General features: G+C 42.9%; 1 protein-coding gene across 1 annotated transcript; it reads right to left on the bottom strand.

The window, feature by feature from the left end:
- Positions 1-12,956: 12,956 nt before the first annotated feature.
- On the bottom strand, positions 12,957-19,936 carry scarf1 (scavenger receptor class F, member 1). The gene is made up of 11 exons (XM_048265545.1): positions 19,727-19,936; positions 19,113-19,174; positions 18,672-18,773; positions 17,700-18,234; positions 16,955-17,173; positions 16,572-16,700; positions 16,200-16,303; positions 15,558-15,675; positions 15,161-15,285; positions 14,683-14,820; positions 12,957-14,320 (listed from the first exon to the last, which is right to left on the bottom strand). The coding sequence occupies exons 1-11, from the start codon at positions 19,825-19,827 to the stop codon at positions 13,173-13,175; spliced, it is 2,781 nt and encodes a 926-aa protein (XP_048121502.1). The 5' UTR covers positions 19,828-19,936; the 3' UTR covers positions 12,957-13,172.
- Positions 19,937-20,035: the final 99 nt, after the last annotated feature.

The following is a 20,035-nucleotide window of genomic DNA, read 5'->3' as shown; positions in this document are numbered from 1 at the left end:
TTGTATTTTATTTAGTTGGAAAATGGCATCATATTTTGTATCAAAATACCTTATAGGTTTGTAGTTTAAAAATACTGCCAAATATTTTTGGTAAAACCAATAACCCACTTGGTGATATGATTATAAAAGTGCAAAACAATGAATGCCGCACTGGTGCTGACTTGAAATTTGCCCAGAGTTGTTGTGATCAGAATATTGAGATTCAGGCAGATAAGTAACATGGAGGTTGCTCACACACACAATACACTCATACCAACCTCAAGTTTCTTGAGAACTTAAGTCATCCAATTCGAACACATGGAACCATGTGGTTGCCCTGCAACAAGTTGCCCTAAAGCAGGGATTCCCAAACTGTGGTACGCGTACCCCCGGTGGTACGCGAGCTGCTTCTAGGGGGTACGCGAGATGAAAAGGGCTATGGCGGACAGGTTAAACATGCAGGGTTGCCAACTCCCACGCATCTGGCGTGACACTCACGCTTTCAGCACCAATCTCACGCTCTCACGCACACTCAAGAAACGTCACGCTAAATCCATTCTTTTTTTTGCAATCCGTTCATTTTTTGTTGATGAACTAGACCACAGCATTGTTTCTAAATGACAGGATACGAGTTTAAGGCATACGTATGTCTAGACCAACAGCAGGTATAGGTCTAATATCCGCCTACGTTCTCAGCGCAGTTTTCTCTGATTGTTGATTCGCTAACTAGGCTATTTTAATCCGGTCCGCGACACCTTCACGGAACACGCTGCTATTTAGACATGAGGCAGACCGACATTTGTGTGGCCGCCCATTCTTCTCTAGGAACTACTGGCGAAGTAGCCTCACAGACATCACATGAAATAACGTTTTCTCATCTTTTATAAGGTGCTATAGCCGCTATTTAAACGGTTTGCGAGAAAATTAACTTTTAAGAAATAATCAGTGTTGGGCAAGTTACTTCAAAATCGAAATGTATTATGCATTACTTATTACTGTCATTTCAAAGTAATTTGTTACATTATAATATTACTGTCTCTGAATTGTAAGGCATTACACTACTATTGCATTACTTTTAAGTTAACTTTTAGGTGATTCAAGTATTTGAAATAACATGATTTCTTAATGTCTAGTGACATATCAGGGCCATTTATGATTAATTGAAATACATTTCTTACATACGGTTCCTTTAATACAGACATGTCAAGATGGTGGCCTACTGACCATTTTGGTGCCCTAAGTGAGTGGTTTTGAGTGAGTTACATTTAAATGATAACTCAAAAACCTAAAGTAAAATAAAAGGTATATTATTTACACACCATTACTGTGTGTTTTTAAACATTCATGCTGTTTTCTTATAAATGGTGCACTGTCACTTTAAGAGCATTGATCTTTACGTTCTCATAATGCCTTTTTGCCAGCTCTTGTTTACAAGCCTTGTTTGTTGAGTTACATTGATAGCACAATATTAACAATAATATGCACAATAATATGCACCTAGCTATCTGAATGGATTATTTTTTTGTCAACTCGGCATATCATGTGCTTCATGTAAATGCTTGGAAAACGAATTATTGAAGACCCACCAATTCCATTCTAGCACTACGTGGTGGAGATTGAGAGAACCCAAAAAGTATCAAACTTGCATGTACCATGGTGTTAGTGCATTGTGACATTGTAAACGTTATTGATGAAGAGTGAAATGCAGTTTGCAGTAAAGCTACTATTCATTGGTTACATGTGGGTGCCCCCTCTGTCCTTTGGTGCCTTACGCAAAGTGCGTGATGCGCGTGGTGGGAGCGGTGGCACTGCCAGGCTACACAATCTTTTTTTTGCATCTCTATCCCTTTATTCTCTTTAAGTTCAATTGTGAATTCAAGTTCACAGCTCAAAGCTGACATGCACTAGAAGTCTGTGTTTAATCAAGAATCAAAAAGATTAGCGTGGCACCACTTTAGATGTTTCATTAAATGACTTGTGCTATTTCGTGAGGCATAGCGAGATCTTTCGGTTTCGCACAAAGTGCACTAACTATTATGTTCTTCATATCCTTGTCTCTGAGCGTAAACCCTGAACATGACGCCTGGAATAGCTAATAGAATGCGTTACTTTTGAATGCGTTGGATGGTCCGTGGTAGCCTGGCCTTGGCCTGTCAAGAAAGGTAACATTAAGCTAGGCTTTACATTTAACAAACTAAAGGTAGCCTAAGTTAAGCCCAGATTTGCTCACACACACAATACACTCCTTCATACCAGCCTCAAGTTTTTTGAGAATTTTATTGATCAGTTTCTTGAGAACTTGAATCATCCAATCGGAACACATGGAACTAGTTATGTGGTTGCTCTGCAACATTGTTCAATCTGGGCATGCATTGACGATGTCAGAGACTTGTCTCCACTTTGTTTTTTGTTACTCATACACCCATGCACCCATATATACTCCATACATACCTATACACCTGCTGGATGCCCTAGCACACATAGACACACCCACACACACCTGGTCGCACTAACACCCCTACACTCACACATTGTTCTCCATGAGGTTCTCCCGTGCAGTCTTTATAGACTAGGCAGGATTTTGGAAAATTTGCTTATTTAAAGTCCCGAAGGCAAATCATGTTAATTTTTGGCATACAAAATTTTTAGGGGGTTTGAAGGGTGCTGAATTCAAATCTTCTGTATGCCAGGCTCAAAAATGTCCCATAATGCCCCAAAATGGAGAAATCCAATATGGCCGCCAGGTCAAAATCTAATTAATCACTTATCTTTTGGACTATACAAGGTAAAAACCTGAATGTAATGTGCTTTTATAGGTTTTCACATTATAGGGAATTCAATGACATGCTCAGATTTAAGATCAAGACTAAATGAAATGCTTGAAATTAATGTACATGGTTAAAAATTTTGTCTTGGATAATGAATAATTCATGAAAAAAGAGGACCACCACTTTGCTTGTGGAGCACTTTGGGTACAATTAAAAGATTAGAATTGGATGATCTAAGTTTCCTTTGTGGTTGATAAGATATTAAAAGCTCAGAGATATATGAAGGTGCTATGCCATTAAGTAATTAACATAACCTTAAAATAAATTCTATAGGACACAGGGAGCCAGTGCAGTTCAGCCAACACAGGGGTGATGTGTTCTCTCTTTTTGGTCTTAGTTACAAGTCTAGCCGCAGAGTTCTGCCAATTTCTTTAGATGTTTTTTGGGAAGACCAGTGAAAAGTGCATTGCAGTAGTCTAACCTGCTAGTGATAAAGGCATGAATTCGTTTTTCTGCATCTTGTTGATTTAAAAAGGGCCACACTTTGGCAATGTTTCTCAGGTGGAAATAGGCTGTCTGAGTAACTACTGATATGGGGCTTAAAACTTAACTCTGCATCTAAGATGACACCGAGGCTTGTTACTTTTGTTTTGACCTGGTGCGCCAAATTCCCCAGATTACTAAGAACAATGTCTCACTTTGGTTTTGGTCCAACTCTGTTTTGTCATCATTTAATTTCAAATTTTTTTTGCTCATCCACTGATTAATGGAGGTTAGGCATGCAGTGAGGGAGCAAAGGCCATCTGGGTTAGCTGGCTCCACAGAAATATACAATTGGGTATCATTATGGCATATCTCGTAGGCAGAGAAAAACTGAAAAACTCAAACACTGTCCACTTAATCAAAGGCAAGTCCCTCCACTCGGCGGCCATATAGCAACACTTTTTGGGCACTCATCGGGCATCCTATTCAGCAGAAATAAAAGGCTTCACGACACCAATCTTGCTCCAGCGGCGAGTTCACAACGCATTTGGCAAGATGTCTTCACAACACACCATATGATTGGCTCAATGTATTCACATCACACCACATGATTGGTTCAATGTATTCACATGTCGACGTTTTGCCGAGGAAGGGGTGGGATATGTGTAGACAACGGCCATATTGGCGTTACAAACTAACCCCATGCATTTCTATGGAGGATTTTTTTGAGTGATGTGTCTCCTCATTAGAAAGTCTCTGACTTAATCAAGAGTTAGTGTACTGATGAAGGAATAGATTAGATAGATATGGAAGGTTTGCAAAGTGATATCATGCTTCTTTTAAAGAGTATTTTTGGTACTTTCCAAATAGAAAAATACAGTTGATTTTGATACATGGTGTGGCTATGCATTTTATAGTTTATTTTGATACATTTAAAATTAGGGTATTTGATATTTTATTTTAAAATACATTGATGCATTTTTGCCCATCCCTGCCAACAGCTAGAGCAGCCAGGCAGCTACAGTGCTACACTCTGTTGGCTGCAGTGCTACCTAAGGCTGGCCCTGATGCAGGGTACTGTCAAGTAGTGAAGTGATATGCAGGTAGCCAATGTTTAAGTCACCTAGCTGAGTTAGACAGAAGGCGAGCCCTGCTTGCCCTGTTACAGTAAGGTATTTATGTCCCTCCCAAACTGTGTTAAAATTGTATGTTTAACAGCACCCCTGGACCCTCGTAGGCCAATATGATCCTCAATATTAAGCAAAATAGTAATAATAACAATAATATCAATAGAATATTAAATATCAATAATAAAGAAATAAACAAATAGACAAAAAAAACAGGTCAAATTATTTTAACAGCTACAAAAATAGATGGCCATAGATAGTATAAGTTATTGTGGGGAAAATGTCTTGGATGAGTATTTGTTTCATTTACAGTTTTTTCTGATTGCTTAAGCACATTTTTTGTAACTACGGCTTTTTTTTTGCAAAACTACACACAAATAGGAAAACCTTTCACCCAATCAGCAAAACATTCTAGTTCTCTTGCAAAAGCCAACACACCTTGCTTAACTCTTCACACCTTCGTAAAAATGGTGTTTTCGTATCAAACAGTAAACACAAGCCATCACAATAATAAGCACACAATGTGCCAACTATGGTATGAATAAAAAACACCTCTGGCTTTTTTTCTTTCTCTGTGCACAAGGTAGACTATGTCAGTTTGAGGTCATACTTTTGTCATAGTTCTGTAAACATACAGGGATCCAAACTTCAAATATTGGTGTTTATTTACACACAAAAGTGTGTTTTTCCAAGTCAAAACACAAAATAGCAATTTCACTGAGACAAAAAAAATCAGTCTACATTGTGTCGTCTCTCTCAAAATTTCGTCTACATCACATGCAATGTCCTAGTCCAAGGCACCAGGGAAAATATATTCTGGAATGCCGTATCCAGGCCTGACATGACAATAACCCCACATGTAGACTGATTTTTTTGCCTGTAAAAAGAGCTATTTCTTTCTCTTCTTACCCTTCCTCTTCCCCCTCCTCGTCCTCCTCTTGCTCCTCCTTGTCCTCTTCCTCTAACTTCACCTCCTTGTCCTTGTCATCCTCACCCTCTCACTTCTTCACCTCTGCATCCTCTTCCTCCTCTTCTTCCTCCTACTTCTTCACCTCCACGTCCTATTCTTCGGCCTCCTCTAATTCTTACTCTTCCCACTCTTCCTACCTGTGGCTTATTTATAGTGCTTAGGCTGATTGCAAAGTGAACTAATTATCTAAAACAGTTTTCACATGAGAAAGTGTGCCAGAGAGTTGGCAAAATAGTGTAAATAGTGTAAATAATGTGTATAGATTTGCTAGGAGTGTGTTGATCATTTGGAAATTGAGTGTAAAGCAGTGGGTTGTGTTTACAGTTTACAGTTACAGTTGTGTCAAAAAGAGTGCTGTGCAGTGGATTGTGCCTCCAGTTGTGCAAAGTGTGTGTTATAAAATTGCAAACTGAGTGCAAAGCAGCACTTTTAGTTTTGCGAACTCAGTGAGTGGTTTTGCTATAAGGGACCGTTCGGTATTTATGAAAAGGACCACCGGAGGAAAATAGGGGAGGGTCATGTCTTTTTATTCTTTGTTGAGGGGAGGGTCACCCAACCTTTTTTAGGAGAGAGGGTCACCTAACTTTTGTTCATGAAAACAGCAAAGCCGTCGCCCATGGCCTCGCGTCTGATGGGCCTCGCACCTGGCCAAAGCTGACATTAAGCTTTTATTCTTAATTAACCCTTAAAGGAGTACCGTCACACCGGTGTCACAGGAATGTTGAGAAATGAATGTTCTAAAGAATATCTGGGTTCATTGAATTCAACATAGAATTGTAGAACCTTCAATTGTTGCGGAAAAACCTGCAGCCTAAGCAAAAAGCTTAAGTAAGGGATAACGGCCACCGAGGTGTCCTGTTATACGGAATTAATGGACGAGGGCGAGGGGCAAAAAACTCCCCGACGTGCAGCGAGTCCATTAATTCCGTATAACTGAATAAACAGAACAGTAGGGGTTAGGTCATTGAGAGACCTCAGACCCATTACACCAGCCTCAGACGAGTCCAGGAAGTGACGTCAATTCCGGAAATAAGTACATAATTTACTTTACTCTTTATGGAGAATACAGTGCGAAAAAACGTGTTTTCTTTTACAGTTCATGGAAAAAAATAGTCACATTAGGTAAAAGCTTTTTATTATTATTCGTAATTCACATGTATTTATTAAATAATCGATCGCGACTGACTGTCCAGGTGATCTGCCAGAGTCAGCTGGGAGGAGCTCGGGACTCACGGCAGATACTGCACGAAATGTTGGTTTATGGCTTTCGTTTATATGTCCTTCCTATTCATTAACATGAACATGATGACTGACTAAATAAATGACTATGATGTTTAATAAACCATTGTAGGTATACACGTTATCATATCACATCAATTAAGTGTTTTCTGTAGGCTAGGCTACTGCGTGACACGCTTTACACTAGGCTACAGCATAAAAATCACGTTTGCAGTATCACTGTTGCAGAAATCACATACAAGAAGGCATCCTCTTGATTGTTTGTACATTTTTGCATATTTCAACATAAGGAAGCAGCATGAGGAAACTTGTCGTTTTTCTGCCTTATTTTTTAACTACTTTTACGAGTCTGCAGTATCACTGAGTACAGATTACAAGAGGGTCTGGCGTCCCTTTGTTATGATGCACTTCCTGCGACGCGGTCATTCGTCTCTAACCCCGCCACCAGAGCCCGTTTACGGAGAGCCGGATCACTACCTGCAATCTGTTGCAGTTCCGCTAGGGGCGATCACGAATAAGTGCAAAAACAATGGGGGTCTATGGAGCTAGATGGCTAAATGTGTCTCTATCACCTGGTTGTCGTGGTTCCTGCATGTATATTAGGCTATGTCTATGAGTGATCCGGCTCTCCGTAAACGGGCTCTGGGGATACACTGCTCTACAGTAATTTGAAAGTGATTGTAGTACCAGTTTTGGCCACAATCTTACATACGGTTCCTTTAGGCTTTGATTTACAATATAGTAGGCTCTCTATTGATTTTAATGAGCAGGCATAGGCCTTAAAGTTACAGTATTTCTATCACAATAATTCTGACGATTGTTCCTTGTATTGCATCATGAGCACTGTGCCTATTGCATTCTACTGTTGTTAGCCTTAAAGGAGAATTCCGGTGTGAAATTGACCTTAGCTGCACTGAAAGATGTTGCCGAGTACTTACATGTTTCCAATAGGCACCTTCGGTCACCCCCTAGTATTCCAAATTGCGCCGATTTTCGCTGAACTTGCATAAGGTTTTCAGCTAGCTGTGGGGGCATAGCGTAACCTATGCACCTACGACGAAGTTTAGCGTTTGCAGCCATCTTGAATTTGCTACTACTGGAAGAAACTGGAATCCATGCATTTCCACTGAATTATTTTTGGAATCTGATCCCTTATCATACCTGTTCATTCTTACTCGTTGCTCGACTTATCGCGGACTAAATTCAAGATGGCTGCAAACGCTTAAACTTTGTGAAGATACTGTCTGTATAAATCGCCTTGTAAGTAAACTACCAGTGCTTTTTCAAAGTTCTCAATGTCTCGTTTTAAATGTCAGGGCCCTCGGAAGTCTACCAATGAAGTGTGGAGATACATTAAGCCTCGTAAATGGGTGTAAAACAGTGATTTTTTGCATGGCTAGCCCGATGCCGAAGCACCACTATTGAAAAAGCTGTTGGTAGCATCGGCTAACTAGCGCCAGATTTTGGAGTGCAGGGGACAAGCCGAGATGGGCTATGAGACATACGTTCACACTCGGTATCATGTTTCAATACACTTTAGGTCAATATCACACCGGAATTCTCCTTTAAGGGCCCCCCACTAATTGTCGCATGTGTGGGAGGGGGGGTTTGTGGGTCCTCCCCCAGAAATTTTTTCATTTGTTTGATGCGATTTCCTGTGTTCTGGTGGATTTTGGGGATGGCCAATACTTTAATTCAATCAGATTCATAGCCTACATCCTGATTTGTTGATATTGAGGCAATGAGTCCATGCAAAGGCTTGGGCCCAAGGGCCCCCTGATCTCTTGGGCCCCTAGGCCTGGGCCCGGTAGGCCCGTGCAGTAATCCGTCCCTGTCATTATGCTATACCACATCTCCCTCCATGGGAAGAGCAAGCTGCATTGAGCGTAATAAACTGCATTTAGAATGGCAAATCCATATTTCTAGATATTTTGGTGAAAGTAACTTAAAAGTAATGCAATAGTAGTGTAATGCCTTACAATTCAGAGACAGTAATATTCTAATGTAACAAATTACTTTGAAATGACAAGTACAAGGATACAAGGAAGTTTATTGTCACATGCATATAGTTACTGGAAGTAAGAAATGCAGTGAAATTATGTCTGGTGTCAGCCTATTTGTGCATTTATGGGGGGGGGGTAAAAAGTGCAGTAGAAGGGGTTTAGTAGATTAAGTGGCAAGGGCTGCATAAGAAAGGTGGGGGAGGATTGGGATTGGGCGGGGGGCACCAACAAGGAGCACCCAAGAGCAACAGGGGCAAGGAAAACTCCTTACCAAGGAAGAAACCTTGGGCAGATCCACGGCTCAAAGGGCTAACCCAACCTGCCAGGGTCTTGGTGTGTGTGTTGGGGGATGACAGGGGAGATGGGATAGTGTGCTGTGTATGTGGGGAGAGGGCAGTGTGCAAAATGTGTGTTGGAGAAGCTTCCTCATGAGACAATGTGCTGTGTATTGGGGGTCAGTGTGCTGTAAGTATGTTGGGGATGTGTGTTGGAGAAGCTTCCTGATGAAATAATGTGCCGCGTATGTAGGGGAGAGGGGGGTGTACTGCAAGTATGGTGAAGGGACTTACTATTGCAAGCAGAGTACTGTATGTATGATGTATGTGAGTGATGACAGTGAAGATGTGTGTGTATGGAGGGGAGTGGAGCAGTGACTGTGTGTGTGTGTGTGTGTGTGGGTAGGTGAGGGCAGTGTGCTGTAAGTATGTAGAGGATGTGTGTTGGAGAAGATCCTGAAGACAATGTGCTGTGTATGTAGGGAGGGGGGCAGTGTGCAGCAAGTATGTAGAGGAGGCTTATAGCAAGCAGTGTGCTGTATGTATGTGAGGTGATGACAGTGATGATGTAAGTGTGTGTGTTTTTTTGTGTGTGTGTTGGGGATGGGGGGGGTGGGGGTGGGGGCAGAAAGGCTAGGCAATCAAGGACATGGGTAGATAGATGGAGGAGAAATCAAAAATAATAAATAAAAAGTTCTATGGAAATGTGCAAAAGTTGGAGAAAGTCAGATATGTGTGTGTGTGTGTGTGTGTTTTGACGTGTGATGAAATAAGAAAATAAATAAAAGGCCTGTAGCATAGGGAGAGGGATGTAAAAGTGCTAAAAGTCATGTAGTTGTGTGTGTGTGTGTGGGGGGTCATGAGTGCTGAGGAGTGAATGAGTGCAAAGTCAGTATAGTGTGAGTTCAGAGTTGGGAAATGTTTGAGAGTGCTGAGGAGTGAATGTGTGCAAAGTCAGTATAGTGTGAGTTCAGAGTTCGGATGGCCTGGGGATAAAAACTTCTCCTGAGTCTCTCAGTTCTGGCTTTGTGACTACATAGGCGTCTTCTTGATTTCAGCGGTAGGAATAATCCATTGTTAGGATGAGAAGAGTCCTTCAGAATCTTTTGGGCTCTTAGGAGTACTCTTCTGGAATAGATATCTTGTAGAGCAGGGAGTTGAGTTCTTATAGTACGTTCAGCTGAGCGCACTACTCTCTGCAGAGTACTACAATCTCTAACTGTGGAGTTCCCATACCAGGTGATGATGCTACCAGTTAGAACACTCTCAACCGCTGAAGTACAAGGAAGTTTACAAGGAAGTTTATTGTCACATGCATATAGTTACTGGAAGTAAGAAATGCAGTGAAATTATGTGTATGTGTAATTACATTAAGTGTAGAAGGCCTTCATGATGGATGTAGAAACTTTGAATTTCCTTAGCTGACGAAGGAAGTAGAGTCGTTGTCTGGACTTCTTCAGAACATATTGAGTGTTAACAGTCCATGTTAAGTCTTCAGTAATGTGGACACCAAGGTATTTCAAACTTGTGACTCTCTCTACAGGTTGCCCGCTGATCATTAGTGGGGTGTAACTGTAGTTCTGCTGCTGCCTTCTGTAATCCACTACCATTTCCTTGGTTTTAGTGATGTTCAGTGTCAAGCTGTTAGATTGACACCACTGTGCCACCTCATCAACCTGATCCAAGTAGAGCTGTTCATTGTTGTTACTAATCAGGCCCAAGATCACTGTGTCATCTGCAAACTTGATGATGGAGGTATGACTACTGTTGGCTTTGCAGTCATGTGTGTAGATGTTGTACAGCAGTGGACTCAAAACACAGCCTTGGGGAGCACCAGTGCTGATGGTTAATGAGTCAAATGTCAGACCCCCCACTCTAACCACTTGTGAACGGTTGGTGAGGAAGTCAAACATCCAGTGACACAGGGTGGTGTTCAGTCCTAAGGCCTTCATCTTTGTGACCAAGGTGAGAGGTACTATCGTGTTGAATGCTGAACTAAAGTCAATGAACAGCATCCTCACATAATTCCCATTCCCCTCCTCCAGGTGAGTTAAGGTGGTGTGCATGAGATGGCATCCTCTGTAGACCTGTTGGCTCTGTAAGCAAATTGGAGGGGGTCGAAGGAGGCAGGGAGGGGATGAGCAGATAACGTTTTTCACAAGCTTCTCAAAACACTTCATCACTGTAGACGTCAGGGCTACTGGGCGGTAGTCATTCAGACATGATGGACTTTTGTTTTTCGGTACTGGAACAATAACAGACTGCTTGTGGCAAGTAGGAACTGTCTCTTGAGCCAATGATGTGTTAAAGATATAAGTGAACACAGGAGCTCACTGAGCAGCGCAGGATTTCAAAACCCTGTTAGAAATAAGTAATACATAATACATTACGATTTTAAAGTAACTTGCCCAACACTGCCTTATGTGGTTTTAGTGCTTCCTGTCATAGAGAGCCATGTGATTTCACGGCAGTCAAAATTATTAAAATATATTGTTACTTTAGTTGTAGGGCAGGACCTCCATCACCTGACAACCTTTTGATGTAAGTAGGTCAGAGAAAATACATGTCATTCATTCAGATCCTCAGGTGACTGATAACTTCACGTGCATTATTCAGCAGAAAGATTTGCATACAACAGAAACGTGAGGGTTGGGTTGTCGTGCACGCACATGCAAGGTAAATCGTAAATCTAAATGTCAAGTTTATAGGCCACAAGGAATTTGGTCTCTGCATTTATCCCATCCGTGAATTAGTGAACACACAGAGCACACAGTGAACACATCATGTATGATTTCACGGCAGTCAAAATGATTAAGATATCGCTACTTGAGTTGTAGGGCAGGACCTCCATCACCTCTGACAAGTTGGGTTTGTGGGTCCTCCCCCAGAAATTTTTTCATTTGTTTGGTGCGATTTCCTGTGTAACTTAAAAGTAATGCAATAGTAGTGTAATGCCTTACAATTCAGAGACAGTAATATTCTAATGTAACAAATTACTTTGAAATGACAGTAATAAGTAATACATAATACATTACGATTTTAAAGTAACTTGCCCAACACTGCTGTATGTGGTTTTAGTGCTTCCTGTCATAGAGAGCCATGTGATTTCACGGCAGTCAAAATTATTAAGATATATTGTTACTTTAGTTGTAGGGCAGGACCTCCATCACCTGACAACCTTTTGATGTAAGTAGGTCAGAGAAAATGCATGTCATTCATACACATCCTCAGGTGACTGATAACTTCACATGCATAATTCAGCAGAAAGATTTGCATACAACAGAAACGTGAGGGTTGGGTTGTCGTGCACGCACATGCAAGGTAAATCGTAAATCTAAATGTAAGTCAGGTTTATAGGCCACAAGGAATTTGGTCTCTGCATTTATCCCATCCGTGAATTAGTGAACACACAGAGCACACAGTGAACACATCATGTATGATTTCACGGCAGTCAAAATGATTAAGATATCGCTACTTGAGTTGTAGGGCAGGACCTCCATCACCTCTGACAACTTTCTGATGTAAGTAGGTCAGAGAAAATCCATTTGTCATTCATACACATCCTCAGGTGACTGAGAACATCACGTGCACGTGAGGGTTGGGTTGTCGTGCACGCACATGCAAGGTCTTTCAGACCTTCACATCTATACTGTGTGCTTTCAGATCTTGTTATTTGAGTGTTATGTGTGGAATCATTCAGGGATTAGGCTACAAATTGCACAATATATGAGCATGGCTACGTGACAGATACTGTAGGTCCTTGGGGAAATTCTGAGGGATATGTCTAGTATTCTGTTTGAATGAAAAGCCCTTAAGGTTTTTTTTTTCCGTTTGAAAACTATGACCATTTTCAGAGCCAAAATAAGATAAATCGGATATGATTGTAAATTGTAGAATTACACTGTAGTGTAATGCTAGATTTGCCAAGTTGTGGCAAGACAAAAAGGCTTGTTCACCAAACTGTTTCCGGTAGTGATGTTATTTTGATTTTTGTTTTTGATGTTGAATTTATTTTCTTCAGATTTATCTGAAAGGGTGACCTGTATATATTTGCTCAAATTGGGTGATTTGATATGGAATGAACCTTATAACATTGAATTGGGGCCACAGTCTGTTTAAATAATTTTTACTTGGCATAAGTCAAAAGAGGTACATTACAAAATACTGTGTCATTACAAATACACATTAATCAGACTTACAAACCTGTGTTACAAGACAGATTTTAATGCTGTCTCATCTTGTGTTAAATCTGTGCCTATATGTGTAGTTTTGTGACACCAAGTACCAAGAGACAAAAATGGAGAATAATTTGCAAAAGTAAAATGTAATCAGATATTATGGATATTTTCATAATTGGTACTACTATGGTTGCTTTCATAATGCATGACATTTTCATACTTTGGTACATCATCATCACAGGCCACAATGACTTCATTGGCAATGACTTCCCTCAGGTTGGTCGCAATTTGTGCAGTTCCCACAGTCAGATACCCGTCCTCTCCTGGAGGATCTGGGCAGCAAGCTCTGGGCTCGGCCAGCTGGACGTCTCTCCTCGGCGATGCAGGAGCCACCCACTCTGGGACGCTCTTCAAAATGGAGGACAGTGGCCTCTTCGGGGCAACGCCCTCCTGTGAGCTCTCGTTGGAGCTCACGGGACAGGGGGAGCTGAGGGTTGTGTGCTTCCGGCGGCTGGGCTTCCTCATGGGCACAGCGCCAGGGGGGCTCCCCCCTCCTCCAGTACTCACCACCTGCTCCCAGACTGCGGCCCGTGCTCCCAGCTTCCTCCGCGGGGGCTTGACGATGGCCTCTCCACGGGCCTTGGGCTTGCTGCCTTCTTCCCTCTGCCTCTGGATGCTGCCCAGCCGGCGCAGCATGGCCTGTACTGGCCCCTCCGAACTGGTCTCTGCCTTGGACCCATGCGAAGCTTTTCCCACAGTCACATACACAGTGGTCACCTTATCCAACCCGTCCTCCGACTGGTGGCTACCGGTCAGGGCCGGCGTTTGGGCGTTCTTCTTGGTCGGGTTTGACAGTGTACGTCGCCGACTGCTCCCAGGCACAGCAAGAGTGCTGTGGGAGGGTGCGGAAGCGTACCTCCCGGCCTCAGGATCGTCCGGATCTTCCGCAGTCGTCTGCTCGTCCACGAAGTTCTCACCCACCTCTGGCTCTTGGTCACCCCTGTCCATCCCACCCTCTTCCCGGCTCTGGAGAGCAGAGACCATGAGGACCCCCCAGGGGGTCTTGGGCTTGCGGCCGACAGCCGGTAGCTCCTGTCCCGAGCCACGGCGCTCCTTGGGGCTGAACTTGGTGCCCTCGGCGAAGGAGACAGATGGGCGCTTGGACTTGGCGATGCTGGAGGTGCGCGGGATGCCGAATGCCAGAGACATGTCCTCAGAGCTGAAGGCCGACGGGTCAGGGAACATGTTGCACTTAGAGCTCAGCTCCTGGAACTCCCCTCCCGCTACAGTGGAGATATCTGGACAAGAGGCAAAGATCAGGGCCGAAGGTGGGTCAGGAAGTGTGGATCTGACATACCATCAGTCATTACATTGTAAAAAGAAAATCTGTACAAAAGAAATTTGCCAGTACATTTTCTTTGTATTTTGTACATTTTCTGTACAGTTCTACAGACAATTCCCTCAATTGTTTCCCTCGCCTTGAAATATTGAATTATTTCTATGAATAAAGAATATTTCCTGTTATTTTAAGGAACCTCCAAGCATTAAAGGAATTGTCTGTAAACATTTTCAAAATTTACAGAAATTGCTCAAATTAGCTCAACATTGACTACACACTGTTTGTATATTGACATTGGAATTAAAATAGGTTCCAATCTACCTTCTCTGGGTGGAACACAGTATAAGGCCTCTCCCTCCTCTCCCTCATCGCTCTCAAATGAGTTGTCTGTTAACCAACCAGATGAGGGCGGCTCAATGAAGCTATGGTTGAACGTGAGCTCAGGATCGTGGTGAGACACTAAAGGCACAAAAGAGAATTTTCAGATCTCAAGATCTTTAAACTATAAACAATCTAAAAACAAAATATGCGGCTTTGAAATGACATCTACACCCTGAGAACTGAAACCAGAAATAATAGCTTTGGTATGACAGAGAGGTATGTAAACACTAAAAATTACTTCATCGATGAAATTATTACTTTCATAAAAGCCAAAGGAGTCAAATTAAATACTTTCATCTCAAATCTTTTAAACCCAAATCATCCGGTTACTTTGTTATAGGCAACTAAATAATGATGTGTCTCCCATACTGATGAATGTTCACTGTGGCTTCGGTGTCACGTGTGCCATACACCTGACCTGTGACTCTGGGCAACCCTGATGTCCACAAGCTGGTGCAAGGTATGGATGAGCTGACAGTAGCCAACACACTGTACACATGGTGTTTCATTCGCAAGGCAGGACCTCCGTCTCCCACGGAAACCCTTTGGTGTCAAAATATTGCAAGTCAGAGATGTGCATAGGTAATCTCGTACGCACATCTATGAATAGTACACTTCATGCAAAAAACAAATGTAAAGTATTTGAATATAACATACAGAAGCATGCACACGTGGTGGGGGGGTGTTCCCATATGCACAATAATGACACTGCAGTGACGCTACTTGTGGTAACATGCTTGCATGCTTGTGTACGTGTTTGAGAGAAAGAGAGAGAGAGAAAGAGAGAGATGAAAGGAGTATTAACTAAGCCACACCTCTCTTTTCCATCCGTAGGAGCCTTTTCCGAACAGCAGCAGCAGCAACAGCAGAGCAGTACGATGAGGACAAGCAGCACAAGGATGAGAAGGCCCATGATGAGACCTGCCTGGGAGCCTAATGATGCATCCACAGAGATATGCATGCAAGCACAGGATGCACACAAATATTAACACAGACATGCACACAGCCTTTTACCAGCTCCACAACAGCAGGCGTGGGCACGATTCAACATAATTATGCTTGCGCAAAACAGACTATCCCAGATACTGTAACCACTTCAACAGGACGAACAGGCGAACATCTATGGAGCATCAATATGAAGAGTTTGGTTCCAAAAAGCTATATCTCAAAAACATTAAAAAGTCATGTCGTTTAATTGTGTATTTCAGGTTATATCAATAAAATTGCAGTTGTGTTGTTTTGATTGAGTTAAGATCAATCAAACAACAATACCCAACTTTTTGTTCAAGTTCTACTGAAATTACTTTGAAAACAATATGTAAAATTGATTAAAAAGGAGGATATAGCATTTTGGAACCAAACTCTTCATATATCTCAACCCCAATTTGTCACAGCTCCTCTGTTTCCTGTGTTTTGTACAAGTAGAGTGGTGACCAGCAACGTGGGAAGAGACATACTGTAGAGGCACGCTCCTGAGACACGATGGCAGCCCACTTCACCACAGTTACACACAGACGAGCAGTTCACACCGTAGAGGTGATCTGGACAAGTGCTGTTGCAGCTGCAAGGAAATTGAAGAAGACACGCACACAACTTACACATTCACAATCAATGTATTTGCACTTGGTTGGTGCCTCCTTTTCTGAACAGCAAGGGCACAATGGGACACTGCATTCTAGCAAATATGTTCACTCTGTAATATGCTATAATATACTATACAGTAACTGAGCATTGAATAATGTAGTACACCGTATAGTACAGTACTGTAGTACATTTCGTTTTAATATGAGATTCAAAGCACAGAGGTGTTAAATGCACGAGGCCCTGACCTCTCGCCCTGGAAACCAGGTTGACAGATGCAGTTTCCTGCCACAGGGTTACATTGCCCATAGTAGCAGGGGCTGCACTGAAAGCGGCAGCCATCACCAAACGTTCCCACAGGACACAAATTGTCACACCTGCAGCAGTCAAACCAAGAAAAGCCATCAACGTAAAAATAAAATTAAAATCCATTAAAATGACCATTACTTCCTGTCCTGGTTTTTGGTGCCACAATCCTTCATTTCTCAGTGTAACACTGTGGTAATTATAGAGGTTCATCGGACACACAGAATGGCTGATGATGCTGTTTCTACATGAGACACATTCAATGTTGAAGTTAGTATTAAGTAACTTAGTTTCTAAGAAAATACTGTTTGTTTTCTCTTCATACCTGGGGCCAATCCAGCCGGGGTTACAGTGAGAACACTCCCCTGTCACCGGATCGCAGGCCTCTTGGTTCTTGCAAGTTGGACATGCTTTACGACAGTGGTCTCCATAGAATCCAAGGGGACAGAGCTGGTCACAGCGCGTTCCGTTCCAGCCTGGATCGCAGGCCTTACATGAGCCGTCCACTGCAGAACACGCAGCGCCCTTAAGACAGTGACCACACCTGGACAGACAGGAGACTGGGCACTAATTACGCATGTGATGCACTTAACACAATATCCTCAAAACAGGCTTAGAAATCTACCATAAATGTAGTCTATTTAGTTTAGTCTACTCTCTAAACTAATTCTCAAAGGATAGGAAACAATACAGACAGACTGTATTTTATATAACATACAGAATGTACACAGGGTGATGTTTATATTCATAACACTATGCAACAATTTAACATTTTTGATGTATGTTTTTCTATAGGCAACCATGTACAGTATCTCATGCAAACAGGCAAAAAAGGCAGAAAAGATTTCTCAGCCAGATATTGACAGACGACACCACTTAGCTTTCAATAGTGCCAATAGGGTTGTTGGTAGTGTTTGAAAGGGTTTTTGGATTACCTTTAGGTTTTGGATTAAAAAAACCTATCTGCTGTTTTAAATGACACATAATAGCAGCACTAATTGTGTCTATGATGAGATATTGCAACGCAGTAAATGGCAATTATAGTGGCAAAGACGCTTTCGCCTCCCCACCTCGTCAGGCATCCTCTGCCGTGGTAGCCAGGGCTGCAGGGCTCGTGGCACACGGGGCTCTTGTAACCGGGCTCACACACGCACTCCCCATTGCTAGGGTCGCACTCCCCGTGGCTGAGGTCACAGTTGCAGTGTCGGTCACAGCCCGGCCCCCACCAGCCTCTCACGCACTGGCAGTGGCCTGTGTTCTGGTCACAGGGTGACAGGTAGCAGTTGCAGCGCAGGCTGCACTTCTGGCCGTAGTAGCCTTGCTTGCACACGCACTGGCCGCTCGATGGGATGCACGTCGTCGTGCCCTGCTCGAAGCAGTGGCACATCTTGCCGCAGGTAGACGTCCACCAGCCCTCATCGCAGGTGCAGTTGCCGTGCAGTAGGTCACAGTGGCCGTGGCGGCCACACATGCACTCGTGCTGGCATAGCGGACCCCACCGGTTGGGCAGGCAGGTGCACTCGCCCGTAGCCGGGTGGCAGCGCCCGTTTGGGTGGCACAAGCAGTGCTCACGGCAGTCGGATGCCCAGAACTCAGGAGGGCAGGCTGCATACATACAGATAGCAGGCGAGAAGCAATGAGGCTTTACAGTATAGAATTACAATATTATAGCATTCTTAAATATAGAATACTATATTATAGCGTCTAAAATAGTATTTCTAAATATAGACATATATTATATCACTTTGTGTCTTTGTATGGCATTTATTTACTTTTTTATTTTATTGTGTTTACTTTTATTGTTTTATTGTTTACCTCAGCTCACCAGCATATTCTACCCTAATCATTAATTTTCTATTATTACCTAGCCTAATGACACATAAGCATCTAAATACATGAATAGAGAAAGCTACTTAAAATGTTCCTTTGCAAAATTCTCATTTAAAAAAAACACCAATTCAACATTCATAATAGATCCATTCATGACCGGTCCATTCATGCCAGGTTCATGTTATGCCAGGTCCAATTGACTGCTCACTTACAGGTTTTGCACTGAGCGCCAAAGTAGCCAGGTCTGCAGCGACACATTCCTGGATAGACACACACCTCATCCTGCTGGCAGGCCCCCTCTCCCTCACACAGAGCTGGACACAGGGTCATGCTGGGATTTAGTTCCAAAGTTCACACACACACACACACACACACACACACACACACACACACACACACACACACACACACACACACACTCTATCTATCTCTCTCCATCTCTCTCTTTCTCACACTCACACACACACACGTACACACCTACACGTACATGTACAGACACGCACGCACACACACACACACAGACAGAGCAGATGACAGTGCTGACATCTACTGGACAGCAGGAAACTAGCTCTCCTCTGTTTACCTCTGTGTAAAGTAAATGTGGTGGGGAAGCACATTTGGACAGAGTGAGCGGGGAAAGCAGAGACACTCACGGATAGAACACTCGTCTCCCTGCTGACGCCAGCCATCACAGCACACTAGAGAGGACGGATCCCTGTAAACACAAACACAAACACAATAAGTGCCATCATCACAGAGAGAAAACCCACATTTCTATTTGATCTGCTGCGTCAGTGTCTTGAGTCAGTGTTTTAAAAATGTTTTCCTTTCATTTTCGTGAAAAAAACCTGAGACATTTTACACTTTGCTTTACGTCTCTTCCGTTATGAAGCTGTTTACTTGCTGTGCACCTCACTTAAAAAATGCTATGAATGAAAATAATCTGCCAAATGACTAAATGTTAATGTATTTACATGTGAAAAGCTCTTGGCAAGCTCAATCAGATGTTAAAGTAATCAAGAGTGCGGCAGATGGCACAAATAGACAACATGCAGTTAAAGGGACCCCTATGGGTAGCAATGTCCTACACAAACAATCTGTCCTAAACTCCTCCAACACTACTTTTGTACAAAATGACAGTTTGAAAATACTAATATCACCCATCTAAAGGAAGAGAAACAATACAGAAGTGAAAGTGCCCTGGTGGAATAAAGAAAAGGTGACAGCAAGCAAGCAGAGCAGAGCAGCTGTGGCTCTGGGAAACCACCTGTGGTCCAGGCACACGTTCCGTCCTCTCGGTGAAAGTTTCTGCGAGGAGCCGAGGCAGCCCAAGACCAGAAGCCCAAGACCAATCAGACGGACGTCCATGTCCTCCTCTTCCTCAAGCCACCGGCCCTCCAGACAGGGGCCCTCACTCCTCTCTCCAGCCCTGGTCTCTGAAGGACAGTCTCCTCGTCGCCCTTTCTCTCTCCCTGTGGTGTCTGCTTCGGCCAGCCGTGCGCTGTGCTCTCCAAGCTCGTCCATTTCCTCTCCCCGAGTTTCCTGGGGAAGTGCAGGCGGCTTCCTCCTATTCAAT

The sequence above is a fragment of the Alosa alosa genome, chromosome 15 (genome assembly GCF_017589495.1).
Source record: "Alosa alosa isolate M-15738 ecotype Scorff River chromosome 15, AALO_Geno_1.1, whole genome shotgun sequence".
Taxonomy (NCBI): Eukaryota; Metazoa; Chordata; class Actinopteri; order Clupeiformes; family Clupeidae; genus Alosa; species Alosa alosa.
This window is presented reverse-complemented; position numbering and strand designations above follow the sequence as displayed.

Coding starts and splice junctions, on each gene's coding strand:
- scarf1 (XM_048265545.1), bottom strand. CDS start 19,827: ATGGACGTCCGTCTGATTGGTCTTGGGCTTCTGGTCTTGGGCTGCCTC. Junction 16,701..16,954: donor CCCGGCTGGATTGGCCCCAG/GTATGAAGAGAA, acceptor TGACTGCTGCAG/GTGTGACAATTTGTGTCCTG. Junction 15,676..16,199: donor CTCAGGAGCGTGCCTCTACA/GTATGTCTCTTC, acceptor ATGCATCATTAG/GCTCCCAGGCAGGTCTCATC.